The following is a 19,677-nucleotide window of genomic DNA, read 5'->3' on the forward strand; positions in this document are numbered from 1 at the left end:
GATAGTGCCATCTTTTGAATTTTAATAAAATTAAATTTTTTATTAATTTTTAAAAATATGATCCTCTGTTGGTTCATCACATAATTCGAATGATTTTCGTAATGGATTATAACAAAAATGTTTATCACCATGAATCAATTGATTATTGGTCAAACTTAATGTATTGCGCATAATCTGGCAAAGATCTTCAACAAAATAATTTCCCGATGTTTTCAATTTAAAATCCTGAATTTTTTCCATCAAAAAACGTTCACTAATTCTTGCACCATTATCATCAACACAATAACATATTTGTTCATTTGAACTACATTGGATTGGTTTGAAATTTCCTAAACCATTACAGCGTAATATTCCTACTGGTAATATACCATTTTTTGAAAGATATTCTTCTAACGCACAACGACAATCAATTTCTTGTGATAATTTTGAATCAGCTCTATATGGTGTAATTGGATTGCCATCCGGATCATGACAAGTACAAGCAGCTATATTTGAAACAGAAATTGAATTCATTCATGAATTATTTTCAATAGAACAAAAAAAAAATTTAACACCATAACAAACCATCTGGACATTGTACACGATAAAAATTATCATCAAAACCACATTTTGTATTCGTTAATCCTTCTAATGTTGTTCCTTTTTTGGCAAAATGATTAACCATTTTACTTGAACGATGTACTTCGATAAAACATTCTTCTTCATAACTTTTTTCAATCGGTTTGTCCACTAATTTTTTTTTCTGTGTTTCTTCATCAACTATACAAACACAAATGAAATGAATGAAAAAAAAAAAATTTCTGAATACATTAAATCATTAATGATCATTTATTACTTACAGCATACCAATCTGTTGAGTGCACCATAAACAACAGCTGATTGCCATCTTACATATTCTGGTTTCAATGGTTGATATAAGGTTTTTGCATTATTTCTTGCCCAATCATTATTAATAATTTCTTTTGGATCCAATATTGGTTTACCGGTTTTTTCATTTACACACAAACAAGTTTCATTCATACATTGAACTTCTTGAAAATTTCCTGAAAATTTACATTTCATATGTGTATCCGAATTGAATACTGTTATCACTTTATCCAATTGTGCATTATGTTTATTCGATGGATCTAAACGATCAATGGCCAATGCTAATTTATCTTGCATTGTTTGTGAACATTTACATGTTTGATTCACGCTACGGTGGCTATCAATAATGCCAAATGTTGGTTTACCATCATTTGGATTCACACAATAAGCTCTATATATATAGGAAAATAAAAAGAAATGTTATTAAACATTACAAAGGTCAACACTGTTGATGAATTTACTTGTTTCTACTTGGTTGTTTCGGTGCATAAGTACCATCAAATGTACAATGTGGTAAAAATTGTTCATGTGCATATGGTATCGGAAATAATGATTTAATAGCATTATTTGCACTCATTATGTAGAACATTTTATTCTGTCTTACTGACCAACGATTATGATATTCACGTAAACATGGTTTTGTTGATGATAACATCTGTTCTAAATCTGGTAATCGACAACGTTTTATCATATGATCACAAATCATACCATTTTTACAACGTTCAATTCTATCATCCATTGACATTGATTCTGGTTCACATACATCATTTTCATCTAATAATTTAACACAAGCTGGACAACATTTATGACCAACAATATTTTCAATCAATTCATAACCATTTGGACATGATTCAATGGATAAACATTGAACATGTTCACAAAAATTATCCACAAATATTTGGCCACATTTTTTTCTATATTCATTTTCATATTGAGAATTTTTATTCAAATATCTTAATTGAAAACATTCAGCTTCATTGATTATATCCGGTGACATGGTTGTTGTAGCTGTTGAACAAATTGATTTTAAATTAATAATGAATAAAATCAATAGAAAAATTGATGAATAAAAAGCATTCGTCATCATGATTATAATAATTAGATGATGGATTTGATACACATACACACACGCACAAAAAAAAACGATTGAAACAATCAAAATGATAATCAATCAAATCAATGATTTCTGATCATCAATTTGATTGGTAAACCAATTTTTTTTATTTCCTAGGTGATTGTTTTTGCTGATAAAGTAAATATCAGGATTAGTGGTGTAGAAAAAAGATTAATAATTGCACACACACACAGAGAGATCCGCATTGGATGGCAATGGCAGGCAGTCAAAAGAAAAAAAATTTTAATTTTAATTCTTTGAATCCAAGAAAACAAAAAAGAAAAATTAATTTTTGGCAACAAAATAGCAATGATGATGAAACAACAACAATAAAAACAATGATGAAATTTGATAAAATTTGGACAACAGAATCGGTAACGATGTAGAATCATTTTTCACTATGATATGTGTGTGGGTGTGTGTTGGGAATCGACGATTTGAAACAAAAAAAAGAAAAGAAAAAAGAAACGAATTAAAATTTTTTTTATTTTTCATTCATACATAGAATATATTTATTTGTATTATTATACATACATTGATTTTCAATAAACTGACAATAAGGCATTGGTAAACGTAATTGATTATAAGTTCGTAAATCAGCAACCGGTTGTGACATTAGATTGATTGGATCCGGTATCCAACTACCATTACGACAAATCAATACTGATGGTCCCATTAAATTGTAACCATCATGACAGCTATAATTGACACGACTATTTTCTTTCGGTGTATTCCAACATGTTTTTTCACCAATCAATTGTGATGTTCCTATTAGAAAGAAATATTAAAAAAAACAAACGATAGAATCATCATTTTCAAAAAAAAATCCAATCCAATCCAAAGTAGTAAAAAAAAAAACATACCATTATTGATTGATGGTGGTAAATCAATGCAACCAGCATCACCAAAAAGTTTATAATTGATGCCCATACGCCATGAAGTCATCAATACTAATAGATGACAATGGAATGAAAGTTGTCCAGGATATTTGGTAAAATTTTCAGCTAAATAACGTCTTTGTATTGCAATTTCATATGTACCATTTGATAATTGTTCAATCATATCGAATGTTTCACCAGCAAAATATTGATCAGTCACGCTATTTGTATAAGTGAGAGAGAAAGAGAAAAAAAAACATTGAAAAAGGATAAATCTTTTTTGATTCAAACCACTACATGTCATGTCATGTCATGTCATGATTAAGTTTTCAACCAAAAAAAAAAAACAAAAAAAATCACTTCATGAATCCATCTATTTTTGATTGATTTGAAAATCTCACTGGTGAATATAATAAATAAATACATGATATATATACATACTCATTATGAATACTACAAGCTGGTGATGGTTTTGGATACATTCCAATACAATGAAAACTAATTTCTTCAACACAGTTGACCATATCGGTTTTGGTTTTCCAATTTGAATCTTTACAGGCATCTTTTTTTTCCCATTCATAAGACAAAAAGAGACAACAACAAAAAAATGACCAAAAGAAAAAAGAAAAAAATATGAGAAATGAATTGAAGCGAAAAATTGGAAACAAAAAAAAGACAAAGAAAAGAAAAGATTGTCTTGTGAAATCAAATCATCTATATTCTGAGCAGCAGCAGCAGCAGCAGCATTTTTATATACATGATATTCTGATGATGATGTTCTGGAGGGAAAAAAAATTTTTTTTTTCTGTTTGACCGTTATGTTATTTAAAGATGATTATTATATGATGTGAAAAAGAGAAAGAGAGAGAGAGAGTGGAAGGGCACAGAGATATAGATAGAAAAAAAACCGTGGACGTAAGCGAAAAAAAAAATTTTTTTTTCTGTTTCTCAGAATCTGCCGGAACAACAAAAGGCCAACCAACTTGATATTTTGATATGATATATGTGTAGAATTTTGTTGAACAAAATTTCAATGTATATTGTACATGATGGAACCAGTGATTTCATTGGAAACATGCACTGGATTTACTAGAATAAATAAATAAATGAATGATAAAAACGGAAAAGAATCCTAGAAAAAAAAACATGTGGACAAAGCTGAATATGGTGATATTTTGAATTTAAAGTTTACAACAAGAACAAAAATAAACATATGTGTACAATGAAAATGAAATCAAATTAAGATGGAAATGAAAATATTATTCATCATCATCATCATCATGGTGCGTGAGCAATGAAAAAAAAATAGATAAATAAATAAATAAAATTAGATCATGTCATCCAGATTCTAGATTCTTGATTATCATTATTATTGGATCAAATTTCTTTGCTATAACACGTTTTAGTTGATTCTATATATACCACTATTAATGTTGTTGTTCTGCATATGGAAACATTGTTATTATTGTCACATGTCAAACAAACAAACAAAATGAAATTGAAGAGAGATATATGGAAATTAATCTGATGATGATGATGATGATGAAGGCGAGAAAATTTGACAAGATGAATCATGTTCCAGGAACAAAAATGAAACAAACAAAAAAAAAATTCTTGATTATTGGTTGCTGCTGCTACTGCTGTCGTCAGCTGTGATGATGAATTATTTGATGATTGTCTGTTTTGTTTGTTTGTTTGTTGTTTTAGGGAAAGAATTTTTTTCTTTTTTTTTGACATTATAATTACCAACAATAATAATCATTTGTGCAGAATTTTCCGATTCATTATATTCAGTAATTACACGACATGAATATTGGCCAGCAAAATTCTTGTCAACATTGAATAATGTGACAGTGTTTAATAAATCTTTTGAATTATAATCAACGTGGCCACGAAATAATGACAATGCTAATGGACGTTTGTTTGGCATTGAAAAATAAACCTAAAAAAAAAAATACAATAAATGATGATGATAGAACAATGAGAAAATAAAATTTTCATTTTTTTTTTTAGCCATCACATACCTCTTGACCATCTTTTTTCCAATTAACAGCCAATACTCTTTCATATGGTTTTGTAAACATATAATGGCAAGATAATTGTACACTTTCACCAGCTATAACATAATCAGTACGGCCACTTTTAATTGACATGATATGTACTTCTGTAACCGTAATTGTCCATACGGATTTGGTCAAACAGATTGTCAGAAATATTCCTATATTGATAAATGAATGAAAAAAGAGAAAAAAAATTGAGCGAAAATAACACAAAACAGCGAAACACACAAAAAAAACAAAACAAAACATGACCAATCAAGATTCAAAAGCCAAGTCTCATGGTCATCAAAATCATAAAAAGATGAAATTTTTTTTTCATTTCTATTTTTTTTCGTTGATCATTTCAGTTTTTTTCTATGTCCATTTGTAGGCCGAAAAAAAATTGAACAAAGAAAAAAACATATGAAGATGATCAAAAACCAAACTAGATCAAGTGAGAGAGAGAATGAAAATGGAATTTTATTTGAGAAGAAAACCAAAGATAAACCACCAATATACAAACAAAATGATCATGATGATGATAATATGCGGACATACGGATGTAATATTTTTGTCTGTCTGTTTGTTTGTTGATGATGACGATCGTTGTATTTTTTTTTTTTTTTTTGTTCATGTATGGTCGTCATGATGATGATGATGATGATAATAAAAAAAAGCTAGTGCCGAAAAAAAAAATTACTTAGATTGAATTAGATGTCTGGCCAGTGGTCAAGCCCAGGCCGGATACCCGGTGGATGGGCACAACTTGCACACACACACTTGCACACACTAATCAAGTTAATATATCGTGAATCGAATGAGTGTGTGTGTGTGTGTGTGTGTGTTTGTTGGTCCATTGTGATTGTTTTTTTTCTCATTGTTCAAAGAAAAAAAAAACCTACAAGGCTAAAAAACATAAAAAGTTTCGGTGAAAATTTTTTTGTTGTTGTTGTTGTTGTTTTTGTTTTTGTTTTTCAAACATTACCAAAAAAAAAAAAAAAAAATCCTAATACAATCTGACTGTTTCTGTTGTATTGTATGTTTTGTGTGTGTGTGTGTGTGTGTTTGTCGATTAAGTTGTGTCTTAAATCAAATTCTTCAAAACAAAACATTAACAATTAGTTGTTAAATTCCAATGAAAATTTTATTCTACAGAATTATATTAGTTGTTGTTGTTGTTGTTGTAAGCTAAATAGAATGGAATTTAGGTCAAAAATTCAACTGAAATTAACCAAAAACAACAAAAATAAAAACAAAAACAAATAAATTGTATTGAATTGAATTGAATTGAACTGAATGATTTGCCTATCTTTGTTTGTTCTATCTCTCTCTCTCTATTCATCATCATTGATTCAAATATCAAACACAATGAATGCTGATCAAGCATCAAGATCAAACATACACACACACACACACACACACACACACACACACACACACACACACACACACACAAGCAAAGAATCGAAATTTGAAATAGGAGGAGAAAATGTGCAAAAAAAAATCCGTTTCAAACAACAACAAAAAGAATAATTCCAGGCACGAAACAATGAGTGAGAGAGAAAGAAAAACTTTGGAATTGCAAAAAAAAATCAATGAAATAAACAAACAAAATTTGAATGATAATGATTAACTTTTTTTTCTTGTTTTATGTAGAATGAATGAATGACGATTCTAACAACAACAACAACAACAATAAAAATTCTGAATTTATGATTCAAATTCAAAACAATGGAAATGAATTTTCATGTTTTGTTTCATTACAGAATAATTCCAGAATATGAAACAAACACACAGAATGAGGAATATGTGTTTTTTTTTGGTTTTTTCACCCACAAATAATCAACACATTTATAGATTTGTAAAAGTTGTAGTGTAAACATATATATTCTTTATGTATTTTGATTTTCTTCATTTTTTCTTTGTTTTTCTGGCCATAAATAACTTGTTCATTTGGTTTGGAACATAATACACCCACGCACAAAACAAAAATTTTCGTTATGATCACAAATTTGATCATGTGTTTTATTGATGTTTCCTTATGTTTTTTTTTTTTTTTTTTTTTTTTTTTTTTTTTTGGTTTGGGCACCCAAACACACAATCATCAAAAAGAAAAAAAAAATTTTCTGCTCGCCCAATCGGTCAAGGAGGAAACCAAACGAATTAAATGATCAAAAACACACACATATAGAGGAGGATTAGGTTTTCATTTTTTTTTGTCTGGCAACAGTCTGTGTGTGTGTGTGAAATTGAACAATTGAATGGTTTTTTTTATGGAGAAAAAAATTGGCCCTCATTTTTTTCCTGTTTTGTTTCATTCTCTAAGATGAGTTTTAAATTCCTTTTTTTAAAAATGAATTCTGTATGTAACAGAATTCGAATGTTTTAAATTGAATAGGCTGTAGATGATTAAAATTAAATTCATTTTTTTTTTAATCTTTTCAACAAGAATTTTGTTTCTAAGAAAGAAAAAAAAATATGAAAAGATGTGCTTACTATGCATAATTTAATTTTTTTTAATACCATCATCATCATCATCATCATCATAGTTGCCGACATTATCATCTTGTCATTATATTCATCATCATCATCATGATGGTGATGGTAAGCGCTTATCCGCTTTGTTGCCATATAATGAATATTCTTTAATTCTTCACAGACCAATAAAAATGAAAAGAAAGTAAATGTTTTTTTTTCTTGTGCCATGTGCAAAAAAAAAAATATTCTGATTCTGAAAGCTAAAGAATGAGAAAAACTTTAGGCCACAATTAACCGTAAACAAAAAATGATTGGACATATAAACCAAAAAAAAAAAGTGTTAATGTGAAATTTTGATGAATTTGATCACTAATCATATGCCTGAAGATGAATTGGTGATTGGTGATTGGTGATGACGACAATTTTAATCATCATCATCATTTCATTATGACGTCTAGATTTTTTTTCATTGGATCAATATGTGATTATTCTGGAGATGTGAGATAAATAAATAGAGAAAAAAAATGATGGCCAGAAACTTTTGAGAGAGAGAGAGAGAGAGATTCAAACATATCTCCATTCTCAATAATTATATCAATCATATTTTTTTTTGGATCATATAATGTTATGATATGTGTGTGTATCTGTGTTCCTGGATCGTACCGAATCATATGGTGAGAGATAGAACCATAATGCGAATTCATGCGTGAACAACAAAAAAAAACAATGTATCATATTGAACCGGAAATTTTGTAGAAACAAAAAAAAATTCCTGTCGTCTGATGTTTGTCGTTTGTAAACAACAACAACAACAACCAGAAACAATCTATACGAGAAAGAAAATAAAAGTTGAAAACTTTTTGAATTCCAACAAAACAACAACAACAACAATTCTTGATTCTATGAATTACATTGTAAATTTTTTTTTTGGTTCTGGAAATGCATCATGAAATGTTGATGATTTCAACGTTTTTTTTGTTTGGTTTTGTTTGTTTCTTGATGATTTCAGATTCTAGTTGGGTGATAATTAAAATAAATAAATAAAAAATTTTTCACGACAAGAGAGATTAGAGATCAGTACAATAGACACATGAAATTAACAATTAATCATAGCCAGAAAAAAAAGAAACAACAAAAAAAAGTAAAACATATTGCTTTCCATATGTGTTTCTATTTTTGGTGGTTTAATTTTTTTTTGTCATTGGCAAAACATCACCACCATTACTGCCACCAGAATCAGCAGCAGCAGGAGCAGCAGTAAAAAAATCAGAATTTCGGCCAAAAATAATTAATTCTAACACACACACAAGAAACATGACCATAGGGACTTTAATCATCATCATCATCATCATCATATTCATTAAGTCGCTTATCGCTTATATTTCATTATTATTATGGATGTTGTGCAAATGTTGATGATGAATATAAATTTCTGGCTGTTTTGTTTTTTGTTTTATTTTTGTTTTGTTTTTTTAGTTGACTTTTATTTGGGTTCATTTTGTCATTACATTTATATTAATCTATATACTACCATAAGTCCTAAGGGTTTCTAAATGTATTTGAATTTGAAATTTTTCGTTTTCATTTGCCCAATCTTTCTTTATCTGTAAATCAGATGGCAAAAATAGCAAATGGTAAAACTTTCAAATTGTATTGAATTCTCAGTGTATAAATGAGAGAGAGAGAGAGAGAAAAAAAAAGTATAGACTCTTGAGAATGAGTAAATAAAAAAAAAGTGAAACACAGAATCATCAGAATCGTCATTTGAATTGATACAATTTTGTTTTACTATGGATAGAATTTCAAATTTGAAAGAAAGAGAGAAAAAAACTTAATCTTTTTTCTCTTTTGATTACACCAATACACCAGAATCTGACTAGATAGATAGAAAAAGGAAACGTTTTTAAAATTCCATCTAATTTTTCATGAATATTTTATGAAAAAAAAAACAGAATGAGATAATTCCAAAAGAGAATTTTTTTTTCTAGTCATCATCATCATCAACTGAAAACTGGTAATCATCGATCGATGATAATGCTATCTCAACTGTGTATTCAGGATTCTATTTTTATCTCAAATTGCAACACACTAGCTCAAAAAAAAAAATAAAATAAAATGCACCGTAGAATTTGGAGATATAAATGGCTTCTTCTACGATACAGAATCTCAATTTTCAAATAGAATCGTGTGTGTGTGTGTGTGTGTTTGTGTGTATGTATGTTATTCATTTCAATTCTCAATAGAAAAAAAAACTAATTAACTTTCAATTAAAATATCTTGTTATGTCATGTGTTGTGTTGTTGCTCATCATTGATTGACATGTTGAAGAATGTTTTTTTTTGTTTTGTTTTTGTTTTCGTTGTTCATGTTGCTGCTCAAGATGCTTATAACGTACATATATCTGACATATTTTTTTCTATGTTCATCTACTGGGATTTGTGTGTCTGGATTCAACTCAAAAAACAAAAAAAAACAAAACACAATCATTGCCTATATGTTTGACAAGAATCAGTAACAGATGAAACTTTTGATTCAAAATAATGCAAAACAAAATTATTATATGATGATCGCTTTTGATTTGACTACAATTGCCTGTTTTTTTCTACAGGCTTGACATATTCTTGATTCATCATATTCTTTGATTCTCAGAATAAAATGAACAAAAAAAAAATTTCAACCATTAACACGCACCACAGAAAAAAAAATCTGAATCATTGATTTTTCAAAATCGATTCTGGTTTTCTTTCGTTTTTCTTTCCTCCTCTGTTCAACCATCCACCAACCAACCAACCAACCAAAGACCGGAACCATTATTATTGTCATTGACAATAATAATGGAGAATAAAAAAAAATGTGAAATCAACAAAAAAAAGAAAGGAAAATGAAATCTTACCTAATGTTATCACCAAATTGAAAATTTTTGGCACATTTTTATTACTATTGTATGGTATTAGTTTTTGTCGTAATAGTCGTCTTTGTTGTTGTTGTCGATTTTGATCTAATTTCAATTCAATACAATTGCTGATGTTATCAACATCATCATCATTATCATTGTTAATAGATTTTCGATGGATTCTAGTTGTTGTCTTTGTCAAATTTAATCTGACAATAGATTTATTATCATTGTTGTTACTTTTGTTGTTGTTGTTGTTGTTGTTGCTGTTATTATTATTTTCATTAGTTTTCCATGGTAATAATAATAATAAAGGCAACCAAAAATGTTGCTGCAGTTGTTGTCTAAGCGGTGGTTGAAGAAAATTAATGAATCGATCAATGATTAGTGTCGTCTTCGTCGTCGTTGTCGTCGTCTTCCATGATGACGATTGTAATTGTTGTGGTTGTGAAATTGAAAAAATATTGCCATTTTCTTTATTTTTTAAAGGCTTACAATCATCATCATCATCATCATCGTAATCATTATTGATTATTTGATTTGAAAATAAAATTAAGTTGTCATTGTCATCATCATCATTCTTCTGTTCTAATAATGGTTTACTATGATTATTTCTCCTATACAACCACAACCACCACCACCACCACCATAACAGCAAATAAAATTTCAATATAGCACTAATTATCCATATGATGATTGTTGATGATAATAATGATGGGAACCAAGGCACATGATGATGAATATAATCAAGAATTTTGGCCATTTTTATTCTGATTAAATCGATATCCGTTGTCGTCGTTGTCGTCATCGTTGTTGTTGTTGTTGTTGTTGTGGAATAAATTAGTGATGAAATCAAGGCCATAATAGTGATGAAAATTGATAATATATAACAATAACAATGAATAGAGACTGAAATCAGTGATAATAATATAATCAATGACAACGATAATGGCCACAATGACCATTGAAATTGTTTAATGATTGAAATTTGATCATCATCATCATCATCATCGTTTTGGTGATGGTGATTATAATCAGAATAATAAATTGTTGATTGAATTATAATTATAATGAACATCAATAACGATGGCAGTATCGATAATGAAGAAATTGAAATTGAAAATTCGATTACATTACTGTAGCTGGTGGTAACGGTAGTGATCATGATCATGTTGATTATCACAAATGAAGAATGGCGGTGATTTCAATTTTGTTTTTAGGCTTTTTTTTATTCTGGTTGGCAAATAGAATGAAAAAACAAAAAACCAAACACACCAAAATTACATTTTAACACAAAATGAGATTTGATTTGATTTCTGAATTGGGCGTGTGGTGATTTTTTTTCTATTTTCACTGGCAGTATCGATTATCGATTATCGATTGTGTGTGTGTGTGTGTAGCAATAAAGTAATTATATTCTTTGATAGTGATTCCGGTTCGTTTGTTGTTGTTGTTGTTGTTGTGTTGTAACAGAATCGAAATGGAATTAATTTCTGTATCGGATATATGAATATTATTTACAAACATACAACAGAATCTTCATCAGTATCAATGTATTTAATGTGAATTAAATGATCATATATATTCATTTGTTTGTTTGTTGTCCACCAACGTAGGGTTAATGGGTATATCATCGATAATGATTATTATTGAAAAAGCAAACAAAAAAAACTGATTGAACACACACACACACACACCCAAAACAAGTTGAAAAAAATGTCAATCAAAGATCGATTAAATTCATTTCAATTATCGTCATCGTCGTCGTCGTCGTCGTCGTATTCGTTGTTATTCAATTTGGCTATTTTCACTAATGTTTTTTTTTGGGGGGGAGGGGGAAAATTGAAACGAAATGGAGAAAAAAAAATGAGAAAACTTGGAATTATATAATGGATAAAATGATGCAATAAACAAACAAACAGAATTCATAATCATAATCATCATCATCACATACAAAGGAAACCGACATAATGATGATGATGATGATGATGGAAAACACTAAAAAACCAAAACCGAAAAAAAAATGAAACTTGATGAAATAATAAATAAATGTATAATATCCGAATGATGAGTGGAAATATAACCATCAAACACACACACACACACCATCACAGAGAATAAATGGCCGTATTTTTTTTTTAATATTCTTGTTGTGGTTCTTTGCAATTTAATTTAATTTGTGTTTCATGCTGATAATGTTGTTGATTGTAAGTGAATCATCATCATCATCATCATCATCATCGTCGTCATTGTTATGGCCAATTTTCAAGATTGCAAAAATTATAATTGAACCAACAGCAAATGAAAAACTTGTTTATTGGAACGTTATTTGTGAATTATGAATGAATTTTTTTTTACTTTTCGATTAAAATGAAATTTGATACATGTAGATAGATAGAATTGATCGTGGATCAGAATCGATTCTGTTTTTTTTTTTAATATTCTGTCAATTGTTGTTGACCACATAAATACACCAGTGAAAAAGTGGAAAAAGTTTTTTTTTCTCTGGTTTAAAACTTATTTTGAAATAAAAAGATCACAACAAGGACGAGTTCAAGTTGATTCTAGAGAATTTTTTGTATTTTTGGTCCCAGTGTGTGTGTGTGTGTTTCACCACCAAAACAACGCGTTTCATTTGAAATAGTTCCAACCGACCAACAGACTGATGATGATGATGATGATGATGATGATAATTTCAAAATATCACATGTGTACCATTTTTGCTGTTTTAACAACAATAACAGAGTATAAAAATGAAAAAAGTTTTTTTTTCTCAAACAACAAAACACACGCACACACAGAGAGATGGAGAAAAAATTGTGAATAAAAATATAAAACTTGCGCGTGCATTTTATATGCGATGTGAGTGATGATGATGGTCAACACCCTGAACATACACTACACACATGCACAAACCAATAAAACAAACGGTATTTTACAGTCGGTATTGGACTTGCATGCAAATAACAACCAGAAGAGAAGAGAAAAAGCACGCGTAATTTATGATTTCGTTTTTTTTTGGTTCCAACAACAACAACAAAAAATTGTGTGAACATATGGTAGTTCCTGGTAGTTTGTCTAGTACACACACACACAAATACACGGTGAAAATCAACAGAAAATCTGGTCATAATAATCATCATCATCATTAAGAATTGTCGTCAAATAATAAATTAACAAAAAAAAAAAAAAAAACAACAACAATCACATACACATACACACACACAGGAAAAAGGTGTAACTATCATCCATGAACAAACACACAAAATATTAACCATTTTTTTTACAGCACAAAATGACACTATATATATTGTGTATTGTGATTGAACCAAAAAAAAAAAAAAATTTGGTAACAATTTAAATGGAAATGGAAATGAAAATATAACAAATAATGACTGACTGACTGACTGAGTGAGACAAACGAAATTGTTTTCCAGAACCTTGAGGCTCATAAATAACCCTGTCGTCGTCGTCGTCGTCGTCGTCGTCGGTTGTTGTTGTCGTTTGGTTTTCGATTCAAATATTATTTCTTCATTTATAAATGGCAAAGATTGAAAAATTGGAAATTTTTTTTTTGGATGGATGGATGGGAATGGTTTTTTTTTTTGGTTGACGATAAACTAAACAAGCCAGACGGCTAAAAAAAATGATGATGATGATGAAGAATGAAGAAGAAAAAAAAACGTTTTGGCCTTTCCGTTTCATTTGATTGGCCATTGTGTGTGCGTTATTATTATTATTATTGTCAAGCATAAATTATTCGAATATTCATTTTCACTTTTCAATTTTCATTATATTACATATAGAACACAAAACAAACATTAAAAAAAAACAGTGACCACAACAACGGGTACATTACGGGCTGAACTACAGCCAAAAAAAAAAAAGTAATAAATACCCGAACGCGATACCCGAGATGGCCAAAAATATTAGCTTTCATTTAGTGGAAAAAAACAAAACAAAAAATCAGCCGACACCACCACAACAACGGACAAACAATGACCAGTGAAACAAAACGAAATGATCATCATTATCATCATCTGATGTGATAAAGATGATGAGAATTGAAAATTTTTCATTGAAAATTTAAAAATTCTAAAATTCTAAAATTCTACACTTATAAATAATGATGATGATGTTTTTCTCACTATTTTTGTTTTCCTCAAAGTGGGCTACTTTTTTTTCTTACTTTCTTTTTTTTCATTGTTATTTAATTCCCATTTGAGGATTCTCACAACTACAGTTTTTTTTCTGTACGAAGAAAAAAATGATGCCATTCTATATGGAATGCAAAAAAAAAATTCCCAAGACGAATAAATCAGGTTATTATTATTATGAATGCCCAAGAAAAAAAAGATGGTTTCCGATCCTGATGATGATGATGTTTTGCCGGGTTTTTTTTGTTTTATTCATAGTTGAAATCGATCGATCAATATATAAATATTTGTCTGGGTTTCAAAACATTTTTTTGGGGTTGATTTGAATGACAAAACAAAAAAGATGACGATGATGAAAATGAAAAAATATCTTTCCACCACGATGAACATACTCACATCATACAGTAGAATTATTGTCGAGTTGAAAACAAAAAAAAATCACCTCATCATCATCATCATGATCATCCGGATAAAATTCTCGCCAACTTTTTTTTTGATTCCAACTTCCAAGTTCATGAAAAAAAAATTCTGCAGAATTCAGAATTCTGTTGCTGGCCAAAAGAATTTTTTTTTATTGATTATTTACTTTTTTTTTCCACAACAAATGACCATTTTTGTGTGTTTGTTTTTGTTGCGTGCAATTCATATATGAAAAAAAAACTTTCATCATAACATCATCATCATCAGAAGTAATTTGATGATCTGAAAAAAAAATATTCAAGGAAAGAAAAAAGATGATGATGATGATGATATGATTTCCATTTTGTGATATTGATAATAAAAATAACAACAACAACAACAACAACAACAACAACGACGAAGAAAAAGAAAATGTTCAATTCGTGACTTGACTGTAATATATATTTGACACTATTTGTGTGTTTTTTTTCTAATACAAAAAATTTTCAATATTTGAATTTATCTATGTGTGATATCTCGAGCATGGATCTGGGTGGTAGGCGTATAACAGGAATAAAAAAACTTTTGATTAAAAAAAACAACAACAAAAATATTTGTTATTGGAAAAAAAATCGAAAAAAAAACCAAAATAGATATTCTGCATTCTTAAACACGGAATTGGAAATTTGACACACACACACAAAGAAACTTTCCCATAAGAAAAAAAACTTTTCAAAATTTCCAACATTCGGACACACATATATATGTGATGTCAATAGCCAATTGATTCGATTCGATTTGAGAAAATTTTTAAACAAAAAAAAAATTCTGTCGTTGCGTTTATGTATCAGAAATTCAATGATCATCAACATCAATCCAAATCCATTGTTCCATTTGGGATTATTTAACACCAAAATAAATTAATATATTCGCCTGTAGCGACGAAAAAATTGTTCTTTATATTCTCTTTACGTACAACATTTGTGTGTGTGTGTGTGTGTGTCGGTATGATTTTCATTGACATTAATAATACTGATGACACACACACACATGCAGTGTAATGAAGAAAAGAAAAAAGAAATAACCAGCCAGAGATAATAATTGAGAATCGCAAACACACATTGTGTGTCTGTGTGTGTGTTAATGGAAACGATTCAAAGAACCATGTAAAAAACAAACAAACTTTGAACGTTTATTCTGTCACATCGGTAAAATGATGATGATGATGATGAGCACATCAATTTACTAAATCGCTATACACATTGAAAATGGAGAGAAAAAATATCATCATCATCAAGATCAGTAGTCGTGATGAGAGTAAATTAGTTTTCATTTTCATTTTTTTTCTGGATGGACAACAAAAAAAAAACATTAGCTTTTTTTTTAGTTCGTTTAGGCGTGAAATAAAAAAAATTGATGAAGAATGAAACAAAAAACAAAAAAAATGAAAATGAAAAAGTATCATCTTCATCAAGGATCATTGATTGTGTGTGTGTGTGTGTGTGTGAAGAATTAATAATTGGAATAATAATGACGTCAACGTACACACACACACTAGGACAGAATCTGAAAAAAAACAACAACAATAACAACAAATCAAAATCATTGACAATTCTGTATTCTGTATCAATCGATTCAATTTTATTTTTTATCTTTAAATGGCTACTTGGTATTTGTATATATAGAAATTCGGGTCATCATCATCAGCAGCAGCAAGGTTAGATTGATAGATACAATCTCAATCAGAAAAAAACCGAACAACAACAACAACAACAACGAAAAAAAGGAAAAAATTCTTTTGGCCAACCCAAACAATTGAATCGATTTTCAAGCTTTCAAAAAAAAAGAAAAATTTTTTTTTGTTTTGTTTTGTTCTCGGTTCATTTCATCGTCTTCATTGTTGTTGTTGTTGTTGTTGTTGTTGTCATTACAAACCATTTTATCGTCTATAGAATCGTTTTTTTTTTGCTGGCAATATTGTGAAATGTACCAGAAACATTGATGGGCGATAGAAAAAGGAACCAATCAAAATGAATTTAAAGAAATTGAAACAGCAGCAGCAGCAACAACAACAACAACAACTCAGAAGTAAACAAAAAATAAAATTGCAAAAAAAAACTGGAAAAAAAACCTGATCACCTTTTGAGTAAAAAAAAAAAATTTTCAAACGAAAAGATTGAAAAGAATTAATCGTGCTTGAAATTATTGGAAAGAAATAGAAATTGAAACACACGCATACACACAATATTGATAATGTTAAACACTTGACAAAAAAAAAACTAAATTCTTCAAGAATTGCAGAATTACAGAATACTTGACATGCAAATACAATTCATGAATAGATACTGGGTATGATAATAACTGGAGACAAAATAAAATAACCGGAAATATTCAAATTTTTTTTTCTTCTGTTCAACCATAAAATTTTTTAATATCCAAAAGATTTCAATGATAATGTCAAAAAAAAAAAAAATGGGAAAAGAAATCATCATCATCATCACATCAAATGATTGTCATTGAAAATGACATTTTCATTCCAAAAAAATTTTTTTTTTCAATTCTTTTGTCTATTTTTTTTTAAATTCTGACACACCATACACATACATACATCATCACATGGACAGTGAAATACGCAGAAACAGAATTTGACATTTACAACAATGGAAAAAAAAACAACATGTGATTATTGTAATGAAATTTTTTTTTTTTTTTTTGTAAAAAGTAAAAAAGTTTGAATTATCATCATCATAATAGGTTCCATACTTACCATCACCGCCATCATCCTGACTTTCAAGTGGTTATTTGTTGTTGTTGTTGTTGAAAATCACACACACACACACACACTACACAGAATGCATTTGACATAGACAAACATACCATGTAGATAATTTGAAAAAAAACACACACTGTTGTTGTCGTTATAATTTTTCGTGAATCACTGGAAAACAAAAAATGATTAGATGATGTTGCCTTACTGGCATCATAAATTTGACTACTATTTTTTGGTTATTATTATCGTTGTTGTTGTTGTGATGTTTTATCTGCACCGAAAAGATCCAAGACGACAAAATAACATATACAGTTATTATACGGCTTTTTAGAATGAATGAATGAATCACTGAATCACTGAATGAATGAATGAAATCGAATACAATTTTTATCGGATAGTAAAAAAAAAAAAATTGGCCGTAGAATTATATTCTGTGTGTGTGAGTGTGTATGTGTGTGTGTGTGGTAGTGGTATAGATAAATTACGTAATTCTATAGGAGAATATTCTAAAGAAATAATGATGATGACATGCGCCATTCGATTCTATTTCATTGATTTCATTGTTTTTCTTTTGGTTGGTGAAGAAGATGAAAAAAAAATTTTTTTTCAGAATTTTTCTTTGATCCCAAAATCAAATTTGGATACACACACACGATGATAATGATGTGATGATGATGATCATTGAAACAGTTGACGACAGTTTGAATTTTTTTTTTTTTTTTTTTGATTGAAAAAATTCAATCCATTTCACTATATGGAATGGATATATATATAAAAAACTTTTCATTTAGTATAATTGATTTTTTTTCTGTTTCGAAATTATCATTATCGATTTGATCCACTTACTAATTATAAACACACGCATACATGCATATAGCCAAAAACTGTAAGAATTTCTTTTTCAATTCTTGTACGATTCCATCTGTGTTTGATGATTATACAGCAGCAGCAGCAGCAGCAGAAGCAAACACGACAACTATTTCAACACGCACAGGCACCACATTTATTTATATTTTCTTGTTCCATTTGTAACTGCCTGCCTAATCAATCGATGATGATGATGATGATGAACCATTTATCGTCGTCGGAGATATTAAAAAAGTAAGCCAGTCCGAAACAAAAAAAATACAGAATTTGTCAAACAGAATTTTTTCCTGGTCAACACACTTGTCTCGTCATGTGTGTGTGTGTGTGTGATAATTATAGTTTTTTGTTCACAACAACAACAAGAATCGTCATTTCTTAAATAGACAAAAATAAATTTCCATGGCTATGGTGGAGGAAAAAAAACTTTTTCCACTTCTTCTTGCCGATCGATTTCAATATTTCGTTCAAGTTTTATTTCGTTTCGGCATTTATTGTTATTATTATTAGGCTGATGTTGTCGTTTCTTTTCTTTCTTTCTTTTTTTTTTTGCATATCATTAGCATCATCATCATCATCATCATCGACAATAATAATAATAAACAACAAGATTCAAAATGGCAAAAAGTCAACAAAATAAAGAAAAAGAAACGTATAAATATCGATTAACTACAATGAAAAAAAATAATAATAATCAGAATCAGAATCCAAGAATAACAACAACAACAACAACAACAACAACAGAATGCAAACGGAAATAAAGATTTTTTTTTCAATGCTTGCTTGTTATTTCATTTTGTTTCATTCATAAATCTATAATCAATATGTTTGAATTTAAATAATTCGCATTGGTGCCCAGCACAGAATCCAATCAGAATTTCATTTCAATCTGAAATGAATGAATGTTTAGCCAAAAGAAAAAAAACACATAAATAAATTCTGTGTATATGATGATCACACACACATCAACTATTTGGTATGCCTTAATGAAACGATCCATGATGCTTTGTGTTTAGGCTATGAATAAATGACATGTATACTCATCATCATCATCGTATTATATTTAATAACAACAACAACAATGACAACAACAACAACAACAACAAGAGCGGCTCTAGAGTAAAAGATGCAATAATGATGACAAGAACAGTCAACAACATACACAAATAATAATAATAAAAAGGAAATCAACTAAAAAAAAACAAGCCGGAAAAGCCA

At 29.0% G+C, this 19,677-nt stretch overlaps 2 protein-coding genes across 2 annotated transcripts; both read right to left on the reverse strand.

Moving 5' to 3' along the window:
- Positions 1-19: 19 nt before the first annotated feature.
- Positions 20-2,261, reverse strand: LOC124490109 (uncharacterized). The gene is made up of 4 exons (XM_047052573.2): positions 1,329-2,261; positions 840-1,258; positions 565-759; positions 20-485 (listed from the first exon to the last, which is right to left on the reverse strand). Exons 1-4 carry the CDS (start codon positions 1,952-1,954, stop codon positions 43-45), a joined length of 1,683 nt encoding a protein of 560 aa, XP_046908529.2. The 5' UTR covers positions 1,955-2,261; the 3' UTR covers positions 20-42.
- LOC124491055 (uncharacterized) lies at positions 2,214-17,842 on the reverse strand. The gene is made up of 8 exons (XM_075734632.1): positions 17,593-17,842; positions 10,270-12,079; positions 4,884-5,077; positions 4,606-4,801; positions 3,301-3,421; positions 2,845-3,080; positions 2,516-2,749; positions 2,214-2,379 (listed from the first exon to the last, which is right to left on the reverse strand). The coding sequence occupies exons 2-8, from the start codon at positions 11,438-11,440 to the stop codon at positions 2,267-2,269; spliced, it is 2,265 nt and encodes a 754-aa protein (XP_075590747.1). The 5' UTR covers positions 11,441-12,079; positions 17,593-17,842; the 3' UTR covers positions 2,214-2,266.
- Positions 17,843-19,677: the final 1,835 nt, after the last annotated feature.

This window comes from Dermatophagoides farinae, chromosome 10 (assembly GCF_024713945.1).
Source record: "Dermatophagoides farinae isolate YC_2012a chromosome 10, ASM2471394v1, whole genome shotgun sequence".
Lineage (NCBI taxonomy): Eukaryota > Metazoa > Arthropoda > Arachnida > Sarcoptiformes > Pyroglyphidae > Dermatophagoides > Dermatophagoides farinae.